This window comes from Rhodnius prolixus, unplaced genomic scaffold (assembly GCF_049639745.1).
Source record: "Rhodnius prolixus isolate KJV_2025 unplaced genomic scaffold, Rpr scaffold_7, whole genome shotgun sequence".
NCBI classification, from domain to species: Eukaryota; Metazoa; Arthropoda; class Insecta; order Hemiptera; family Reduviidae; genus Rhodnius; species Rhodnius prolixus.
The window spans coordinates 9443515-9462296 of record NW_027411582.1 but is presented as its reverse complement, the minus strand read 5'-3'; the positions used below and the strand labels follow the sequence as shown (position 1 = coordinate 9462296).

Genomic DNA, 18782 nt, shown 5'->3' with positions numbered 1-18782 from the left:
CTTGACTAAGTTAAGTCACATCGAAACAAAAACTTCATTTTTTTAATTAGGTACATATGTATATTATTATTTATTGAAATGTTAATACATATGTAATTTTTTTGTTCTTTTTTGTCGTTTTCATTATTTTTACTTTTCTACTTGAGGCTATATATGTCTAAAACTTAGGTAAGCTCATACGTATTTTCAATATACGTATGTACATACATATACACATAATAAAAACTCTTAATAATTCGACTTTTTTTTCTCCTTCTTGATAATTCAAACTTCTTGATAATTCGAAGTCTCGATAATTCGAATTTTTCTTGTAGTCCCTTGGATTTCGATTTATCGAGAGTCGACTGTAGAAAGAAATGTATGATTAGCATACTTGCCTAAATTTATTGAGGGTATTATTCCAACAAGACTTGGCTGTCATTTGAATAATATAAGTCTGACTAACGTCATTGAAGACTTGAAGATACAGGGGTCTGCAGCAGATGCACTATTCTTGGGGCCTTGGCTGAGGGTTTGTCTCTTTCAAGAAGAAATACTCATGTTTTTGTACTTTGGCCATGAGCCACTCACTAGACTTATAAGAATAATCTAGTTGATAGGACTGTGGCACATTAAATTCTTAGGATATAATATAATAAACGAATAAGCTGTCGTTTTTTTTTAAACAAACCGTTACTTTTTTGTATATCACTGAAATCTTTCAATAGAAGCTACATCAGCACACGAGACATTGAGTTAAATTGATTAAGGTACATCGTAATTGGGGATTTATTATGAAATTCATTTTTGTTTTCATTATTTAATTATGCTAGAAAATATATTTAAATTGTACAAATAAGTTTTTCTGTTTTTTTCCCTTTGAATCAATGTTTTTTAATTTATTTATAGGAAGTCGCTGTTAAGTTAGAGCCAACGAGAGCCCGACATCCCCAGTTGTTATATGAAAGTAAATTATACAAAGTTCTGCAAGGTGGCATTGGAATTCCACATGTCAGGTAAGTTTTTTTAATTCATTTCATTCAATTATTTCTCGCCATTTTTAAAAATTGTTGTGTTAGTCTCACATAATTAAAAAATGATTCCTAATTTTGAGTAAGGTGTCTCAAGTTCAAGCTTTAGTTGCGCCATAGGACGAAATTTTAATGTTTTTGGGCAAATTAAAGTTCTTATTGGATTTCAACATTCTCTCTTTTAAACTTGCACACCATCTTTCAAGAACTTCAAGGGTTTCTAGTAATTTAAAGAGTAATAAACTGGTACAAATATTTCTCCGTTGATTTGCGAAAACGTAGCTTGCTCTCTGCAGTAAACTGAGAGTTTGTGGTATTTTACAAGACGTGTAAAATGTTATATTTACTGTTTACCTCCTGCTTTTTGATAAATATTGTAAACTAGGAGATCTGATATTTTTTTGTCTGAGGTAACATATCAATTATAAGTTCATTAAAATATTACTGTATAAAATACTGTTACTTGATTTAGTCTTTTTGTAGGTTAACGAAAATGAGAATAGAAATATCTAAAGGAACGCGAATTTGTTGTTTTTCTGTTTTATTCTCTTAACTGTGACCAGTCTTGTCTTCTATATCCTTCTTTCCAATGGGTATTCTACCTTGTGGTCTTAAATTCGACCTATTGGTCCCTTTACGATTGCTGCGTGGGTCCCTGCAGCAGTCCCGTTGTTGAAACAGTTTCCAGCAATGTGAGGAGCTGAGCTTTGAAAAAATTGAAGGATTAGATATACTTTGTAAACATTGTTAAACCCCCCCAAAAAAATAAATATTTTTCAAACGTGAGAATTGATTTCGTAAGTGTTGGTCTGTCTAGCTGTATAAGGTATGATTGCTGCTATCCAGTCTAGCGGGTTTCCAATGTGCACCGGCCGTTCCATCAAACCAAACTCTTGCAGCCAGTCGCACAGTATATAGAATCTCTCTCCCCACTACTGTTGCTTCAACCTCTCTTCACTAATAGCCGACCCCGTAGCTCTCTGTCTCCCATCTTTGGATTATTCTGTATCTGTGTGTGTTGTGTTCACACGCCGGAGAGCTAGAAAGAGAGATATGGCAACGTTGCTTTTCTTATGTTTTGTAGAGAACCTGTTCCTTCTTCTCTTCTTACTTTAAAAACTACTCCTTCTTTCTTTGAGTTCTTGTGCTGCGGTGGGGCTACTTTTCTCTCCTCCTGCCCAGTGGTTCCCTTCTCTGGTGGCTAAGAATGATTGAAGAAAAAAGTGTGAGGGGGTTTGGTGGTGGGGAGAACAAAAAACAAAAACACAAGCACTAAAGTCTTTAGTGTATGACTCATCCAGCCGATAGTGGCATTTTCTGTACACGAACTACCATTTTTGTGACATTTTTAATTTTAAACCATATTACGTTAAAGTATAACCTTACAGAGGTAGGTTACCCCAATCTCCCGCCTATTAAACGGCCTAATATGAATTTTTTTCACAGATTTAAGTAAAAGGAAATATATTGTAATCAATTTCTTCCGATTAAATAATTTTCCCCATATTTGGTCACATTTAATTTTATGATAAATATAATGGTTTAATTTAAAAAATAAACTTCCTGCGCTTGAAGCACATACACCGAGATAAGATATTCTGAAAATCAGTTTTTGGATCTCAGAAGACCTTGAAAAATGATATTTTTTTGTGAATACTAGAGATCCAACATTTGACTTGATCTCCATTACTTCCCCTGACTAGCAGTCAGAGAAAGTTAATGAAACCTACTCTTTCAACAAAACCTCCTCAATAACCTTTTGATGGTGAAATGGAGGTAACTATGAACCAAATTTCATAGCAATTTAAAACACTTCTTGAGGCTCCTAAAAGATAATTTCTTATGAAGTATATCGCATGGCTTGACTAATACCGTTGAACATGTTCAGATAACGAATATTTTGACTTTAAACTTCTGCTCACCAAGCCTACAGCCCTGTCTGTCGCTGTCTAGTAACCACCGGTTCACTATTTCTTCCACTCTGTCTACTTAGATAAAAATTTAGAAAAATCCAGAGAAGTTTAAACATGCTAATTTTTAACAGGATGAAAAAATAAATGCCATTTATTCTGCCGAGCTTTCAACCTAGGAACTAGATCTATCTTCAGGGCTAGTTTACAAAGTAATATTTTTACATTACAGGGTTGGTGTGTCTTCTATCTTACCAATCCTGTTGTTGGTGTCTCACACCAACCCTGTAATGTTATAAAATATTACTTTGTAAACTAGCCCTGAAGATAGACCTAGTCTCCTGTCGGAAAGCTCGACAGAATAAAATGTATCAATACTGAAGACTGGCATTTATTTTTTCCATCCTATTGAAACTATGAATCAGTCACCAAAACAATAATGAACAGCTAATTTTTAACCAACAACTACAACAAAAATATAGTTACTGATTTTTTTGTAAAGGCATCGAATAGTCGGCTTACAAATTTGTTTCAACCTAATATAATCCTTAATGTTGCTGTTTGAATAAGCAATAAACAATTTTTCCAAATTTTTGTTAACTGCTTTGGGTAAAATTGTCTAAATTTTTTTTAAAAATATAATTTATGCTTCCTTAAATAGCTTACTACTTCTATTAGGCTGCCGGTAGTTCTTGAATATCTTCATTTACATTCTTACTTATTCATATTAACGTAATTAAAAATTAATTGGGCATTTTTGAACGGGTTATGCCATTGATTGATGTAAAAAAAAAATTAAAAATGTGTCCCATTTTATTGTATGTATTTATGTTAGCATTAGTTAACCATAAATTTGTTAATCAAAAATTAATTAATGCTTATTATTGATGTAATCGTTTTTTTTTTTTTTTTTTAAATTAACCTATTTTCCTTGTGATTATGAATTGATTAAAAAATAAGATAAAATTAGCTTTTACTAGAAAAGTACTTATAACATTTAGCTCTACACTTATTTTAATCATTTTCTTTCGAGTTATTGTTTGAATTATTTAAATTAATTCGATTTTTAACATTTTCTTAATAAAATATTTATTCATGAATGTTTTGTACAGACACTTGACGTGAACTAGGTAAACTTATAAAATTATATTTCATTAGAAAAAAAGTAGATTATTTCTAAATTCCCAGCACCATTACTAGTCAACAATTTCCATTTATGGTATTAAGTAAACAGGGCTTATCGTTCATTGTTTTTTTTGTGCCTGATTCATTATTTTTAATAGGAAGAAAAAATTGTGTCATTTTCAGTCATGATTGTTTTATTTTTACCGAGCTTTAGACCTAGTTGACTAGGTCATCTTCTAGGCTGTGGAACATATTTTACAATGGAGGTGATTTTATATTTTATTACATTTTAATTAAATAAGTCATATTAAAATTATGAATAGTTACGAAGTTGTAAAAAATAAGTCTGTGCAATACTTCGATTAAATAAATTACATTCAAAACTGCTAGTAACAAATGTGCAACAGTTAAATTTCATTCAGACATCTAATTAGAAGTCTTGTTTATTGTTCTTGTTCATCTTCATCATCTTGTTCTTCTTCTTCTACTTCCATAGTTCATTGGCTTCCGCCATACAGCCAGCATCGTCTAGGTGCTTATCACTAGAATATCACTCACTCTCCATTCTTACCTACAAATACATTCGCTTCACACATTCATCATTCTACTATATACCGCTATTTACATAAACTACTGCTAATGGATGGAGCAGCACTCTGTGCTCCTGCCATCCTTATAGCTTAACCAAAATTAAAATCACGTAATCCTTCTCTAAGCATTTTCTTCCATTCATTCTAATTCGGCTATAGCTTTTAAATACATTCATATTTCATTGCTAGCTCTGCTATCGACTTAAGCACATAAATGTTGGTGGAGAATATAATGTCTTCTTAGCGAAATGGTGCATCTAAATACCTGTATATATCGTCAAACATTCGTTTCCTTTCTACCACATAACGTGGACATATCATTATTACATGTTTGAAATCCTCCACCTCATTGCAATCTACGCAAAGAGGAGAGAGGACCTTTTGTTGATCCTGTGTAGATACGATCCGCATACCGCGTGGTTCGCTCTCAGCCTGCTTATTGTCGTAAGTGCCATAGTTTCATCATTAGGTTTATCTTCACTACTTTTATCTAAATCTTCACCATTCTTTCCAGCAGCTTTCTACTTTTTATCAAGCTATAGCTTCTTAAATTCTTCCAAAGCTTCTTGGATCGGTTTTACGAATGAAGAAAATTCTGTTTCTTCTAATGCCTTAAACACGTCATTAGCGGATATAATTTTCCTGGAAGCTTGGGTGGCCATATTATTAGCCGTAGAAGTAATAAAAAGAATGTAGATGGATGTCGCCCTTGCTATTGCAGTCCTGGCTTCTTTGGAAACATTTATACCGTCTGGGAGGCACTCTTTTATTATTCTAGTTACAATAGCGTTAGGCAAGTTAAGATCTTCTACTCTTTCAGCCATTTGTATATATTACACGTTTAGTTATAATTGGGATTTTTAATATTAAACTCGAATTCATTCATTGTTTTCATAACCTACTTCATATTAGCTGTTAAAGTTATCTCCATTTTACAATTTGTATTATAGTTACAATAATTGTATTACAATGAATTTGTTTAAAGTTATGAAGTTTTTACATTTATTATAAATGGTTTAAAGCTTGGCAAAAATAAATAAAATATAAAACATAACTGAAATTGGCATTATTTTTTCTTCATATACAGGGGGCCATTGAAACACAAGGAAGGTTTCAGCTTAGTTACTGTCGCAATATAACCTAGTTATATTGTAGTACTGACACAATGCACACATACACATAAACACTTAGGAGGGAACAAACGAACTTATAAAATTACCTAATATTTTTATTAAAAGTCTATTTATATTCACTCCATTAAATTGTACATTATAAAGTTAGCAATATCTCCTTATATTATTATTAGTTTATTTTATGGAAACTTGAAAGTTATTAAAAATGAAACAACTAATTTTGTTTCGTCATTGAATAAAAATATGTTGTGACTCTTACAATTTTTTTTTAAATTTGGGCCTTTTAATAAATTTTGTTTAACTTGAAAGTCTGTAGTCCAATATATTATATTTTTTACTTTCTGTCTTTGGTTCCATTAAAATACAGAACAGTGTAAAATCGAGCAAAAAAAGTTTAAACGGGTAAAAAAAAAAAACATTTAGAGTATGATAAAAATGGGTTTTAATTGCTAAGGAAAAAAGGGAGAATATATATATATAGTGTTTGGGGGAAAAATAAGTTAAAATAATTGCTTGTTTTGTGAGTTTGTAAGTTGGGGGAAAGCAAATGGTTCATTAGAACAATATTAATTATTATTGCTTGTTGGAAAACAATTATTTAGTTGGGAGCTGAGGAAATTTAGTTTTACATTAAATTTAGTTTTTAAATGGGTTTTAACCATTTAAATAAAATATAAAGTTCTAGAGTTTTGTTTTTTATTTTTCTTTAAACAAAACACTAGAAATAAAAGATTACAATCAATGATTCACAACCTAAGTCAATGAATTCTTTGCCTCGTCTAAGAAAGTGCGGTTAATGCTGGCCATTACACTTGATTACTAAGTTTTTATTTATTGATGAATCACGTTTTTTAGATAATGAATACCACAGCTAAACTTGTCTTTAGAACATACAGAACTAACTAATAAACTAATAACAAAAGACTTGGTTTTAGTAAAGTGAAAGTCCTTGAATTGATATAATAAGCCCACATATCTAAAATATAGTGTACAAAAAAATATATAGGAGCTCCCACTTGTTTGGGACATTTTAATAAATTTAAAATAAATATTTTTTAAATTTTAGTCGTTTTTAAACTTTGTTGTTTATGAAAGTCTTTTTATTTTTATACTCAGAAGGTTCATTTCCGGTTATAACTTTTTTTTTTTTTTTTTTTTTTGAAAATTAGACTGCACTTCCTCTCATCTAATACAAAAATAGAAAATAAAAAAGCGGAAATCCATTTAGAAAAACTGGTTTACTTCTTCCGGATATCTTTTCTTTATTCAGATTTTCTTCACTAGTTATTGATCTCTTTGGTGTGTATCCATAGTTGCCAGATTTTCTCTCATTAATAAAGGTAAAAAATCTCTTAAGGTAAACAGGAAATGCGTGACCCATACACACACACACATATGACTGATGTGAATTATATGTGCATAAGCACGAGATGTTTTTTATTAATAATGGGAATCCATGACTGTAACTATGGTTACACATTTTAAAACATTTACCAAAACAAATATTTATTTATACTATCCATAAAATTTTCTAAGTATAAATATTGAAAGAGTATACAGTTTGTTATTTATATTAAAAAATAATAAAATTAATTGGAATTATTTTAGTTTAAATTCAAAATTGGAAAAAAAATTCTAAACCTTATAACTAGGGAACGGATTCGTATGTATTTACATATTTTTTTCTAGGCAATTTACAGACGTTTTTCAACTAGAAGTATTCATACTGCACTTTTTAAGCCGTTTGAGTCTACTTTTATTTCACATATTTCCACATATTTGGATGTTATCGCATATTTATACATATTTGATTAAAATAAATAAATATTTCTACATATTTAATCAAAATATGTACATATTTTTTCATATTTTTCATTTTGGGCATATTTTCATAATTGGGAGGTGGTTGACAGGAACTGTGAACCACAGACTGTAGGGCTGTGAATCACAGTGGGTACAATGGTTATTGTAATTTACACAGAATGCTGCTAAACAGTGACGGGCACTTGTTAGTTCTTTGAAGTTGTCTGACGTTGTTTGTTCTTTCAGCTCGTTCGTTGTAAGTGTCCAATTCATTTCGTTCGGTCACTTAGTGTATTCTTTTTTGGGTGAAATGCCACGAACATCGGCCTCAAACAAACAACTGGTTGCTAAATATCTTCGCGAGTTTCCAGCAGAACTTTTTCGAAGTGATGGAGACATTTTGTACTGCACAGCTTGTGACAAGCGCGTTTCTTGCTCTCAACGTTCCCAAGTAACCCTACATATTGCCACCGGATCGCACATACAGAATAAAAACAGAAAGAAAGAGAGGACGTCCTATCAAGCCTTCCTTACATCTCCATCATCAAGTAAGTCTACTCTGAGTACAGATCTGTATCGGGCTTTGGTTAGAGCAGATATCCCTTTCCACAAACTTAAAAATCCTCATTTCAAAGGATTCTTAGAGACCTATATTGGGAAAAAAATGCCTGACGAGAGCACTCTGCGGAAAAACTACCTGGAAGATATCTATAAAGATACACTAACCAAAATTCGAGAACATATCAAAGATGGACCGATTTGGGTGTCAATTGATGAAACCACTGACGTTGAGGGCAGGTATATTGCCAATGCAGTTATTGGAAAACTTGACAGTGATGCTGATGTGGGTTCAAAGCAATTCCTTTTGGACTGTGAGGTTCTCGAAAAATGCAATCATTCCACCATTTCACGATTCTTCGATGCCTCAATGCATATCCTAAGGCCCAGAGGAGTTTTGAACGAAAAAGTTCTTTTGTTTCTCTCTGATGCGGCCCCCAACATGGTCAAGGCTGGGCAATCTATTCAGGTATTTTATCCTAAGATAATTCATGTGACGTGTATTGCTCATGCCTTGCATCGAGTAGCAGAAACTGTCCGATCTTTGTTCAGTGACGTAGATTCCTTAATCTCCTCGGTTAAAAAAGTGTTCTTAAAAGCACCAAGTCGCATTAAAATGCTAAAAGATCTCTATCCAGACTTGTGCCTTCCACCAGAACCAATATTGACAAGATGGGGTACTTGGCTGGAAGCAGCTCAGTATTACTAAGAAAACTACAATAAAATCAAGAATGTCCTTTCACATCTCGAAGACGAAGCAGTAGCGATAAATACAGCCAAGTCTTTATTCGAGAAACCTAATTTAAGGAACGACCTTGCATTCATTTCTGACAATTGCGTATTTCTTGCACAAGCCATTACCCAACTTGAGTCCCAAAATGTTCGACTGACAGAAAACGTGTCCAATGTTAAAAAAGTCATCGAAAAGGTGGAAGGAATACCTGAGAGTAAGGGAGATCTGATCAGATCAAAACTGGTAGAAGTACTGAGCAAGAACAAAGGGTGGGAGACCATCTGCCAGATTTCTGATATTATCAGTGGAACCTCAGAACATCGTGTACCCTTTACAACCAACGAGATAACTTCTTTCAGCAAGGCACCTATAACATCTGTAGATGTTGAACGATCTTTTAGTCGTTACAAATCCATCTTACGCCCAGATCGTCGTCACTTTGCGTTCCAACATTTGAAATTTCATGTGGTTGCAAACAATTTCGAAGAGTGAAGTTTCAAAATTGAAAATTTAACACATCTTTTTATAAATAGTAAAAATGTTCTTTTCTTGTATAAATAATTATAACTTGCCCCCCCCAAAAAAAAATTCCATTTTCATAAAAAAAAATGTCCATTTTACTTAAATATTCCAGAAAATATTTTAAGAAAATCACATATTTTCCACATAATTGACGAAAATAAATGTATATTTTAATTAAATATTTGGCATTTTTAAATACATAAAAATCCGTTCCTTACTTATCACAGTTTTTTAAATTTTTTTTAACCAAATTGTAAATTATAATAAACCGTTTTGAGTTCTAGAAGTCTTTTAACAATATCTTAACTTCAAAACTTTATATTTCTGGTAAAAAGTACCTATTTTTGATAATTTAACATCATTGTTCATTAACATTTAAACTAATTATACTAATAAAACTATCAGTACTTCAAATAAATAAATTTATGCAACTGGTTGGAGGGCATTTTGAGGTCAACGGTCCATTTTTTTCTTCTAAGTCCTTTAGCTTGTAAACAATAAATCTTAGAATAAGATTAAACTATTAAGAACTGCCATGCATATTAATTTATTTCTCTTATTAATATTTTGTAACTGTCATCTCTACTATCGGCTAAATTCTTCTTATCTGAACTTTATTCTTGAAATATTACTTAAGGAAATCTTTTGCAAAGTTAAAAATCCTTTAAACTAGAACATTATTTTTAGTATAGATAATACCTTGCTTACCTTGAATTTTATTTTTTAATAATATTAATTTTAACCACTGTTATTATTATATAATATAATAAACACGGCGTGTTAACGTTTTATTTAGTAAAAATAGCTAATATAGGATTTTTTTTCATTTATTTATTTTTTTAATTATTACAATTTTTATTTGATATTTATTTGGGGAATATTGTTTGGGACAGCGTTGCCGATATATTCTTCTTTCTTTTTTTTTGGAATTATTGGAGTTAAAATGGAGATGGATGTAAATAGATTCCGATAGATGGTGTTGGAACAAGGTAAATAGGGCGCAAAGATTCTGTAAATCGAAAGGAATGATTCTAGGGTGAGAGTTGTCTTCTAAGTGCTAATTTGGCCCCATTTTGAGGATCTCAAAAAAAAGAAATGAGGTTTCACAGAATGTGTTTCTATTATTATTATTATGTATCAAAGTATGTTCATAGAAAGACTACATATAACAGCTTTTTTTGTTATTCAAAGAAATAATGCGATTAGTCCAAAAGCTCCTGTTTTATCCCATTATTGAATTACATTAAACAGAGCTCACTCATTGTTTCATTGCATTTCTTTCTTTCCTTTTGCAATTGTTTATTTCATAACATTGTTTATTGTTACAATGAGAATATTGTTTTTTAATCGTTATTTTCATTTTATTTTTCTGGTCAGAAAAAAAAGGTTTGTATGTAAACTAACCAAATCAGATGCCCGAATTATTTGTGTTTTTTTTTCTCTTGACTCTGCGAAGTTAAAGAACATGTTTGATCATGCAAGATTTTTATTTTTCTTCTCTTTTTTTTTAAATTTTCACTGGAAAAAGTCCATTTTGTGATTCTCTGAGTCTGCAATTGGCCTCAGCATTTATATATATTATAAATAAAAGTTTCCACCACGGAAAAACAAAAAAAAAAAAAAACGCAGCTATAATTATTTGATATTTAGAATAAGTACCAACAAAGAGGTTACTATAATGTCAAATATCAGTCTACCGAAATTATCATATTACTTAAGTAAACTTCTTAGTATAATTGGATTTTCTGGAAAGCGGCCATTATGATTTCCATTATGTAGATGTATAATTTTTATCAGCAACATTTTGCTAATTAAATTAATCGATTTATGGCACTTCTCAGGTAGAGTTAATGGTTAGGCTTTCCTCCCAAAGTGCCATTACTGTTTGTTGTACTGCCACTGCCATCTTAATAATATTAATAATAATCAAATGGGCGACTGATTTTTTTTTTTTTTTTTCTAAATTTGATGAGCGTAATTTGTCCCTTTACTGAATTGAATTATTCGCAAATAGTTCTTAGCATGGTGTTATCACCTACACATGAAACTAAAGCTTTTAATTGAAATTATTTTTACCCCAAATTTTAAAAAGAGTAATTTTTTTTTAGAGTGACGAGGGGGGGGGGGTTGTAGCTAGATTCGGAGCTTAAAGAAAATTTATGAATTACTTTGAGAAATAGAGAAATAAGAGAAAGTCATGCGGGTCTTTACCAAATAGAAAAAAAAAAAAACTTTGTAGAACACTAAATAAAATAATTTGTTTATTTTTTTTGTTCTGTTTTCCTGTTACCCAATAGTTTTTTACATTCTTGCTGACTCTTGGATCCTGATAGTTTGAGCTCCTACTGATTCGTTCACTAATATTTCGTTCACTTCAAGCTTTTCTTCTCTTTTGTTGGTGTATTTCGAGGTAATTGTGAAGGCTTTGAACCTAATTTTTTCTTTTTTCTGTCCTTTCAAACCTGCCAGGCTTCTTTTTCTTTTTCTTTCCTTTTTTTTTTTAGCCTATTGAGGACTAAATCCTAATTTTTTTTAAAAACGGTTGGAACTTCAACGAATTGAAGAGGTTGACTTACAAATCCCTACCTAAGTTTCTAATTCTGGGTGAACGTAATGGTCGAATTGAATTACATTTACAGTTTTTTTTTTGTTCATATCAGTGTTCTGTTCCCCCCCCCCCCATTTTGAGAAAAGAAATTAGAAAATTTCACTTGCTATTTTACTATTTCTTATTAAGGATAAAAGAAAAATTTAAAAACAGTTGCCAAGAACGTATACATACATATATGTAAAGCTAAACATCTTTGGTCTAGAAGAATGTAAACCGCCCAAGGCCAATGAATGCGCAGTTTCCAAATACTTGATTATATCTTCATCCGACTCCTATAGAGCTATTTGGTAATGCTATATTTAAATAGTAAATAGTAAACTTGTTACAACACTCTACATAAAATGTGTAATGGTTAAAGAATTAGGGGAGGTAACAAGTAGGTTTATTTTTATTTTTATTTTTAGCATAAGTGAGAGTGCTGGAAATATAAAAGAAGAGAGTATAGATCGCATAGATTTAGTGAAGTGTAATGCAGCGATATTAATGTTATTTTTTAGTTTTATGCTATTTTTTTGGCAATCTCCCAAGGAATGTAATCTTGTCACTGTTTCCTACCGCAAGACTACCACATTTCAATAGCGCTTGAATGCAATTTCTATAATTTATAGATAAATCAGTTTAGAATTTAGATTTAAGATTAATTTAAGATAAGAATAAAGTTTAGAAATTATCAGTGGCATAATTGTGGTACTGGGTTCGATTCCCGGTTTTGACCTTATATTTTATTTAATGGTTAAATGAGAAATAGTAAAGTACGTTTGCTAGTCGCCTCCGTCCACGACACCTAATTGGTAGCTGGGACGTTAAGCCTCGCCTAAAAAAAAATAGGCAATTACTTATCAGTGGCATAGCTAATCTCTTTAGGCTCTAAGGCAGTGCCTATCCAAAAATTTTACTTTCATTAGTTCTACTCGTAATCTCTCTTTTAAGAGAAGCTTATTGGGAAATTTATAAGGCATTTCCAAAAAAAAAAATGTAAAAAATATTCTATACTCCAGGGGGGGGGGTCTTCCGACCTTTTTACCCTTTTAGGAACCCTTGGAGCTCATGGTCTTTCTTGAAGGAACCTCATGGTTTAAGTAGCAGATAAAAATAGTTTATCAAGAAGCAGCTCTTGGTCTAGTGGTCAAAGTTCGAGACTTTGTTAGTGAGAGATCCCCAGTTCGAATCCCGCGTACGACTATTTATTTGTTAGAAAAAAAATTGTTTTTTAGTAAAGCAAGAGCTTCCGCCTCCGTCCATGACACCTAATTGGTAACTGGGACGTTAGGCCTCGCCTAAAAAAAAAAAAAAAAATAGACGATTACTTTACTTTAAAATAGTTTTATCATAGCTTTTTTTTTCTACTCAAATTCCCAAAATTATTCTCGTACCCATATTTAATCTTAATACAAACATCTTAATAAGACAACTGTATAGTGAGGTAGCGAATTGGGTTTTATTTGATTTTTTTTCTTTCTGGACCACATTTTTTGCATAATTAACAAAAAGGAACAATATTTTGAATTATAACAAAATTAGTATTATTTTTTTTTAATGATTTAAGGCGCGTCAACATCTAAGTTTATTGGCGCCCGGAGCTTTTTTCAGTGCACTGCCGGCCTCCGGACAGTGTTCTCTCGTTACAGACAACATCACCGGACTGTGAGCTGTAAGAAGCTACTAGGATGAGAAAATCTAAGGGTCAGCAGCTGGATACGAACCCAGGACCTCCGCGTAGGAGTCCAGTACGCTAACCGCATAGCTAATTCCTTCCCTAACAATATTAATAAGAAGAAAATTCTTTTAATGACTTGGTTGTACTTCTCTTTTTTATCGTAATGCAATTTTACATCGGGCAATAATTGTTGGAATCTGCAATCTACTGTCATCTTCTGCACCCAATCTGTTTTTTTTTAGTGCTGCACGAAAAACGAGACCGAGATCGAGACGAGACTTGAGCAACCGAGACCGAGATCGAGACATGATATATATCTCGTCGAGAAATCTCGGTCTCGTCTCGGTTTTTCAAATATTAATTTTTAGCTACAAAATTATAAAATTGTGTTCTTTATTAATAAATAATCATTACGGGTATTGAATTAATTATTAAAAGATACGATTTTATTATATTTTAGAATTAATGAATTTGAAAAAAAAAACTTTCTATGCATCTAAATAATATTGCCACAAATTTTCGTTTTTAAGATACACTTTGCCCAAGCATTGATACATAAAAGAGCTTTTACTGAGTCAGAAGTTAGAGAAGATCTTCTATTGGTCATTATCATCGCAGCTTGCGAAAATAATCTTTCCGATGGCACTGAAGTTGCACAGATACTAAAAATATCTTTTGCCATTCTAGACAAATTTTTGAAGGAATTCTCAAGTGTTTTCCACCATTCTAAAATGTCAACGTCTACTGGTGCTTGGTCTAATTTGGTGTAATTAATTATTTCTGTGTTCCATGCTTCGGTGATATTTGCTGATTTTTGAGCAAATGGTGCAAAAATATTGATGCAGTCGTCGTCGTCGTCAAAAGGTGAATCATCAGATTCTTTATCTTCACCAACAGCCATAACTAATGGAACGGGAAGTTTGTTGGGAGGTGTATTTTTTATTTCACGAATCGACTTGTTATAGGAGGCAGATATGTTATTTGGGTCTTTCATTTGGCGCGTTTTTAACATCTTTTTGAAATTATATAAAGATATATAACAGTATTAGTAACATATGATGCATTGAAGTGTAAGTAGTTGTCTTCTTTTACACACATTTTCATTACCAATATATGAATTAAAATAATTATTAGAAAATAATATTTTTTGAAAAGATTATTAATAGCAAACCGCTTTTAATACTTAAACAAAAATTCAAAAAAAACGAGACCGAGATATCTCGACGAGACCGAGACCGAGACTTGAGCGACCGAGACCGAGATCGAGACTGCATAAAGTCTCGCCTCGTCTCGGTCTCGTGCAGCACTAGTTTTTTTTGTGGTAGCATACAAAGAGATATATAGGTAGATACAAATGACAGATGATTCACACCAATTTTAGGATATGCATTTCTAATGTCAATCCAAAAATGCATAATATAAATTTGATTAAATTTTAGTTTTAATTGATTGTCGCTCGGATATATCAAATTTTTTTCTCTTTCTTTTATTGGGAATTCGGAGGTGTCCACAGTTCTGAAAAAAGAATTTTGAAACCAAGATAATTTTTTGGTTTTCTTCGTTTTGGCTGAGCTGCACTCGCGGCACCCCTTTCAACAGCTCCAGGGAACCGTAGGGTTCCGCGGAACCCAGGTTGAAGACTCCCCTGCGCTACTAGGGTTGAATGTAATTATAGAAATAGAAAAAAATTTATTTCAAATTCTATAATATAATATTTGTTGAACTGAAAATAATTTAATACACAGACAACCTTCATAAATTCGTACGTGTGTATGTACGTAAATTGTAGCGACATTTAAAACATGTGTACCATCTTTCTCTCTCTCTTGGTTAGTAATCATCCACTCTCTCCAATCTATTTGTAAATCTATTTTTAGAATAGCAGTAAACTTGGTTATAGCATGGCGTCTTTTTCTATTGCTTTTTCATTTTCAACTACTTTTAGGCAATTTCATTTCTCTTCAAATAGTGGGAGGTTTAAATCAAAACAAATTCTTACCGATTTTCTTGAAGTACAGTATAAGCTCTTTATTCGCGGGGTATATGTTCCATAAATATGCCGCGAATACAGAAACCGTGAATACGGAATGGTAATTTATATGGGATTATAGGGGATACGTTCCTAGCTGACAAAATAAAAAAAACCTAATATATAAAAAAATCAATTTAATTGAAGTTTTTGAACATTTTGATCTGAGGGAATTGGAAGCCTTGGCGGAGTCTATCATTGTGGACTCGATTGGCATTATCCACCACCACATCTACGGGGCATGAGTTTGATTGTTCTGCCCGCTTATTTGTTGGTATTGTATGATTATGATATGTTATTATTCTGATTTGGATGTTTCTGTTGCTGGTTTGGTTTATTTTATTTTGTTGACATATTGTATTAGTGTTAGGAACGATTTTCGTTTTTTTTTTTTTTTGCCTGACGAATTGAGGATCTCTCAATGGTGTAGTATTGGTGTTGACTTCTTTCTTTTTTTTCCACTTTATCTATATATCTTGATTGACTGATTGGTACGCTGTGTGTCTAGCAACCCGATCTATTTGGGCAGCACCCTTTGTTTTGCAAATATTTGCATTAAAATGTTTCTCTCTCTTAAGGCTTAGGCAATGGTTTGAAGAATTTTGTAATTTTCTCTTGCTTGGCAGTTTTTAAAAGCTTTTGTTTGCAGTCAAAGTTTGAACTTGCCACTACAACTACCATCAGGTTCTTTAAAATGAGCGTAAAGATACTTTGCCTTCACCCGGACCATTGGACCACTCAGGGGCACCCTTTTTTGATTGCGGTCTTCGATCCATAATGGCAACGCCACTTCCATTTTTTCTATTGCTGGATCACGAACAATTGCTTTCATTCTGTGCGTTTACATTCTCAAAAACACCGATCGCGGCGAAGGCGGCTTATGTCAAAGTCCTCGGCGATATCATTTAACAACATACTTTAGGCAAAGTTGTAATAAGATCTATTTTACTTTTTTTATTAGTCCATTTGACGGCATTTACAAAGGATATTGGGTTGGATACCTATTGGAATTCTTTTATTATCATAGTGTACTTCCGCGAATATAGGAATTGGGTCGCATTTTTTTAATCCGCGAATAGTGAAAACGCGAATGAAGGAAGCGCGAATAAGGAGCTTTTACTGTACAAATATCGAGGTACTTACTTACAGCTTCATTTTTACTTGTTATCTTTTATTCCCTAATTTTTCATCAATGCTCCAAAAGGATTATAATACATTTTTTTGTACATAAGTGTTCCTCAAGAAAAATATCCAGTGACGTGAGTTCCGCATTTCTAAAAAGATTAAGAACCACACATAAGCATAAGCTTGATCTATTTTTTAGTGCTTTATTCACGTAATTGATTACATTTGCTAATTGAATCTACTACTACGTAAACAAATTCTTTTTTTTAAGGATCTTCAAACATTTGAGGTCATAGGCGCCTGGTGCTTTTTACCGGTATACTGCCGCCTTTTGGACAGTGTTCTCTTGTTACAGACAACACTGTCCATTGTCGGGCAGTGTTGAGGCTAGAAAGAAAAAAAAAATCTAAAGACCAGCATCTGGATTCGAACCCAAAATTTCCGCGTTGGAATCCAGTACCAACTAACCACTAAGCTAATTCCTTCTCTACAAGGAGTTATTTTCTATCTATCTGTCTCCGTGGCTCAACAACCCTTAGTGGGTCCTGGCCTCCTCTATTAATTTATGGTACTCCTGACGGTTTTGTGCTGCCGTTCTCCAATTAGAAACCCCCCAGTAGGCTTCTTGCATCGTTGGGCTACTCCATCTTGCCATCTTAATTTGGGTCTACCAACCTTCCTGCTCTGGCCCATCTCTCCATCCGTTAGAGGTTTCGTAATTTTTTTTAAAGAATCTGTTCAAACTGGGCACAATCAACGGATAGGCAAGCCAAAACTCTGGACTCACACGCTCTGTTTGTAGCAGCACTTTTGGTGCCGAAGTCAAGATCTAGGCAGGCTAGAGTTATTTGATTGAAAAACCTAACCGATTTCAAAATTTTTTTTTTTTGTTGTTTTTAGGAGCTCAAATACTATAAAAATATGCAAAAAAAAATATAACGTTCCATTTGAAAAAACAAGGTTGGATGCTGTATCTCGAGATACAGGGGTTTAAAAAAATGGGTCAATCTCTAAAAATAAACTAGACTAAAAATGATTAAATGTGTGTTTTTTATTTTTTCGAAATTTTCCGCCGTTTAAAAAAAAAGTGGGTGGAGCATATAACTCTGGTCATCCTGTACACTCAATTTGCCTTTGTGGTCTATTTGGGGTACATGTAGTCTGCATTATGAGTGTCTGTGGCTGTTGTAGGAATTGGATAGTATAGCGTAGGATAGTATAGGGATAGGAAATTAGGACATGGAAATGGAAGAACAAAGGAATTCAGGGTAAGGTCAACGGACAGTTGCCCCTTTAGTCGCCTCTTACGACAAGCGATAGACGCTGTGGCCAATTCTAATCCCGGAACCACAGGGGTAAGAAACCGGAGTTATTTTATATTATAATATTCCCTTGTTCTATGCTTAAGATGGCCAAATTTCTCGTTGAACTTTGGGCGACATTACCCCACCTTGTTTGGTGCCCCTAAAAGGTCGCGTCTTATAGTTAACAAAAACAAACAAAAAAAATTAAATAAGGTGTGTTTTTTGCGGTCAAACCGTATCATTTATTTACATACAATAAAGATAACGTACGCGGAGACATTATTAATGTGCGGTCTAATATTACAGTAGTGGTCTGATAAATTTAGATAAAACAAAACGCATTATCTGAGTCGCTATTTCGTGTGAGAGATTGTCCACATTTATTGATTGTATAAAAGGAAATGAAATTTGTTTTTAATCTTTCTCACATATTGTTGTTTTTGGTTTAACTGACACCAATCTGTTCACGTGTTTGTATAATTTTTGGCATATTGTGCTACTTTATTCTCCAGCTTTATTATAAATCTGACAATTTTTATTACGTCATCAAATAATGTTGACCAAAGTGTTGGCCCAATTATGTTGAAATACAATTCTTTATTGTGACTGAATCGTCAGGTCTTACAATATGACAGGAAGTCTTTTTTTAACACCAATTTCTTTATTTTCACA

General features: G+C 32.6%; 1 protein-coding gene across 4 annotated transcripts in view; it reads left to right on the top strand.

Moving 5' to 3' along the window:
- Positions 1 to 18782, top strand: part of CkIalpha (Casein kinase Ialpha) — an 83574-nt gene that overhangs the window by 4211 nt on the left and 60581 nt on the right. For all 4 annotated transcript variants that reach the window (XM_074113865.1, XM_074113867.1, XM_074113864.1 and 1 more), the window contains one exon: positions 889 to 995. In XM_074113865.1, the coding sequence (XP_073969966.1) occupies positions 889 to 995 (107 nt within the window). The remainder of the gene's footprint in view (positions 1 to 888; positions 996 to 18782) is intronic.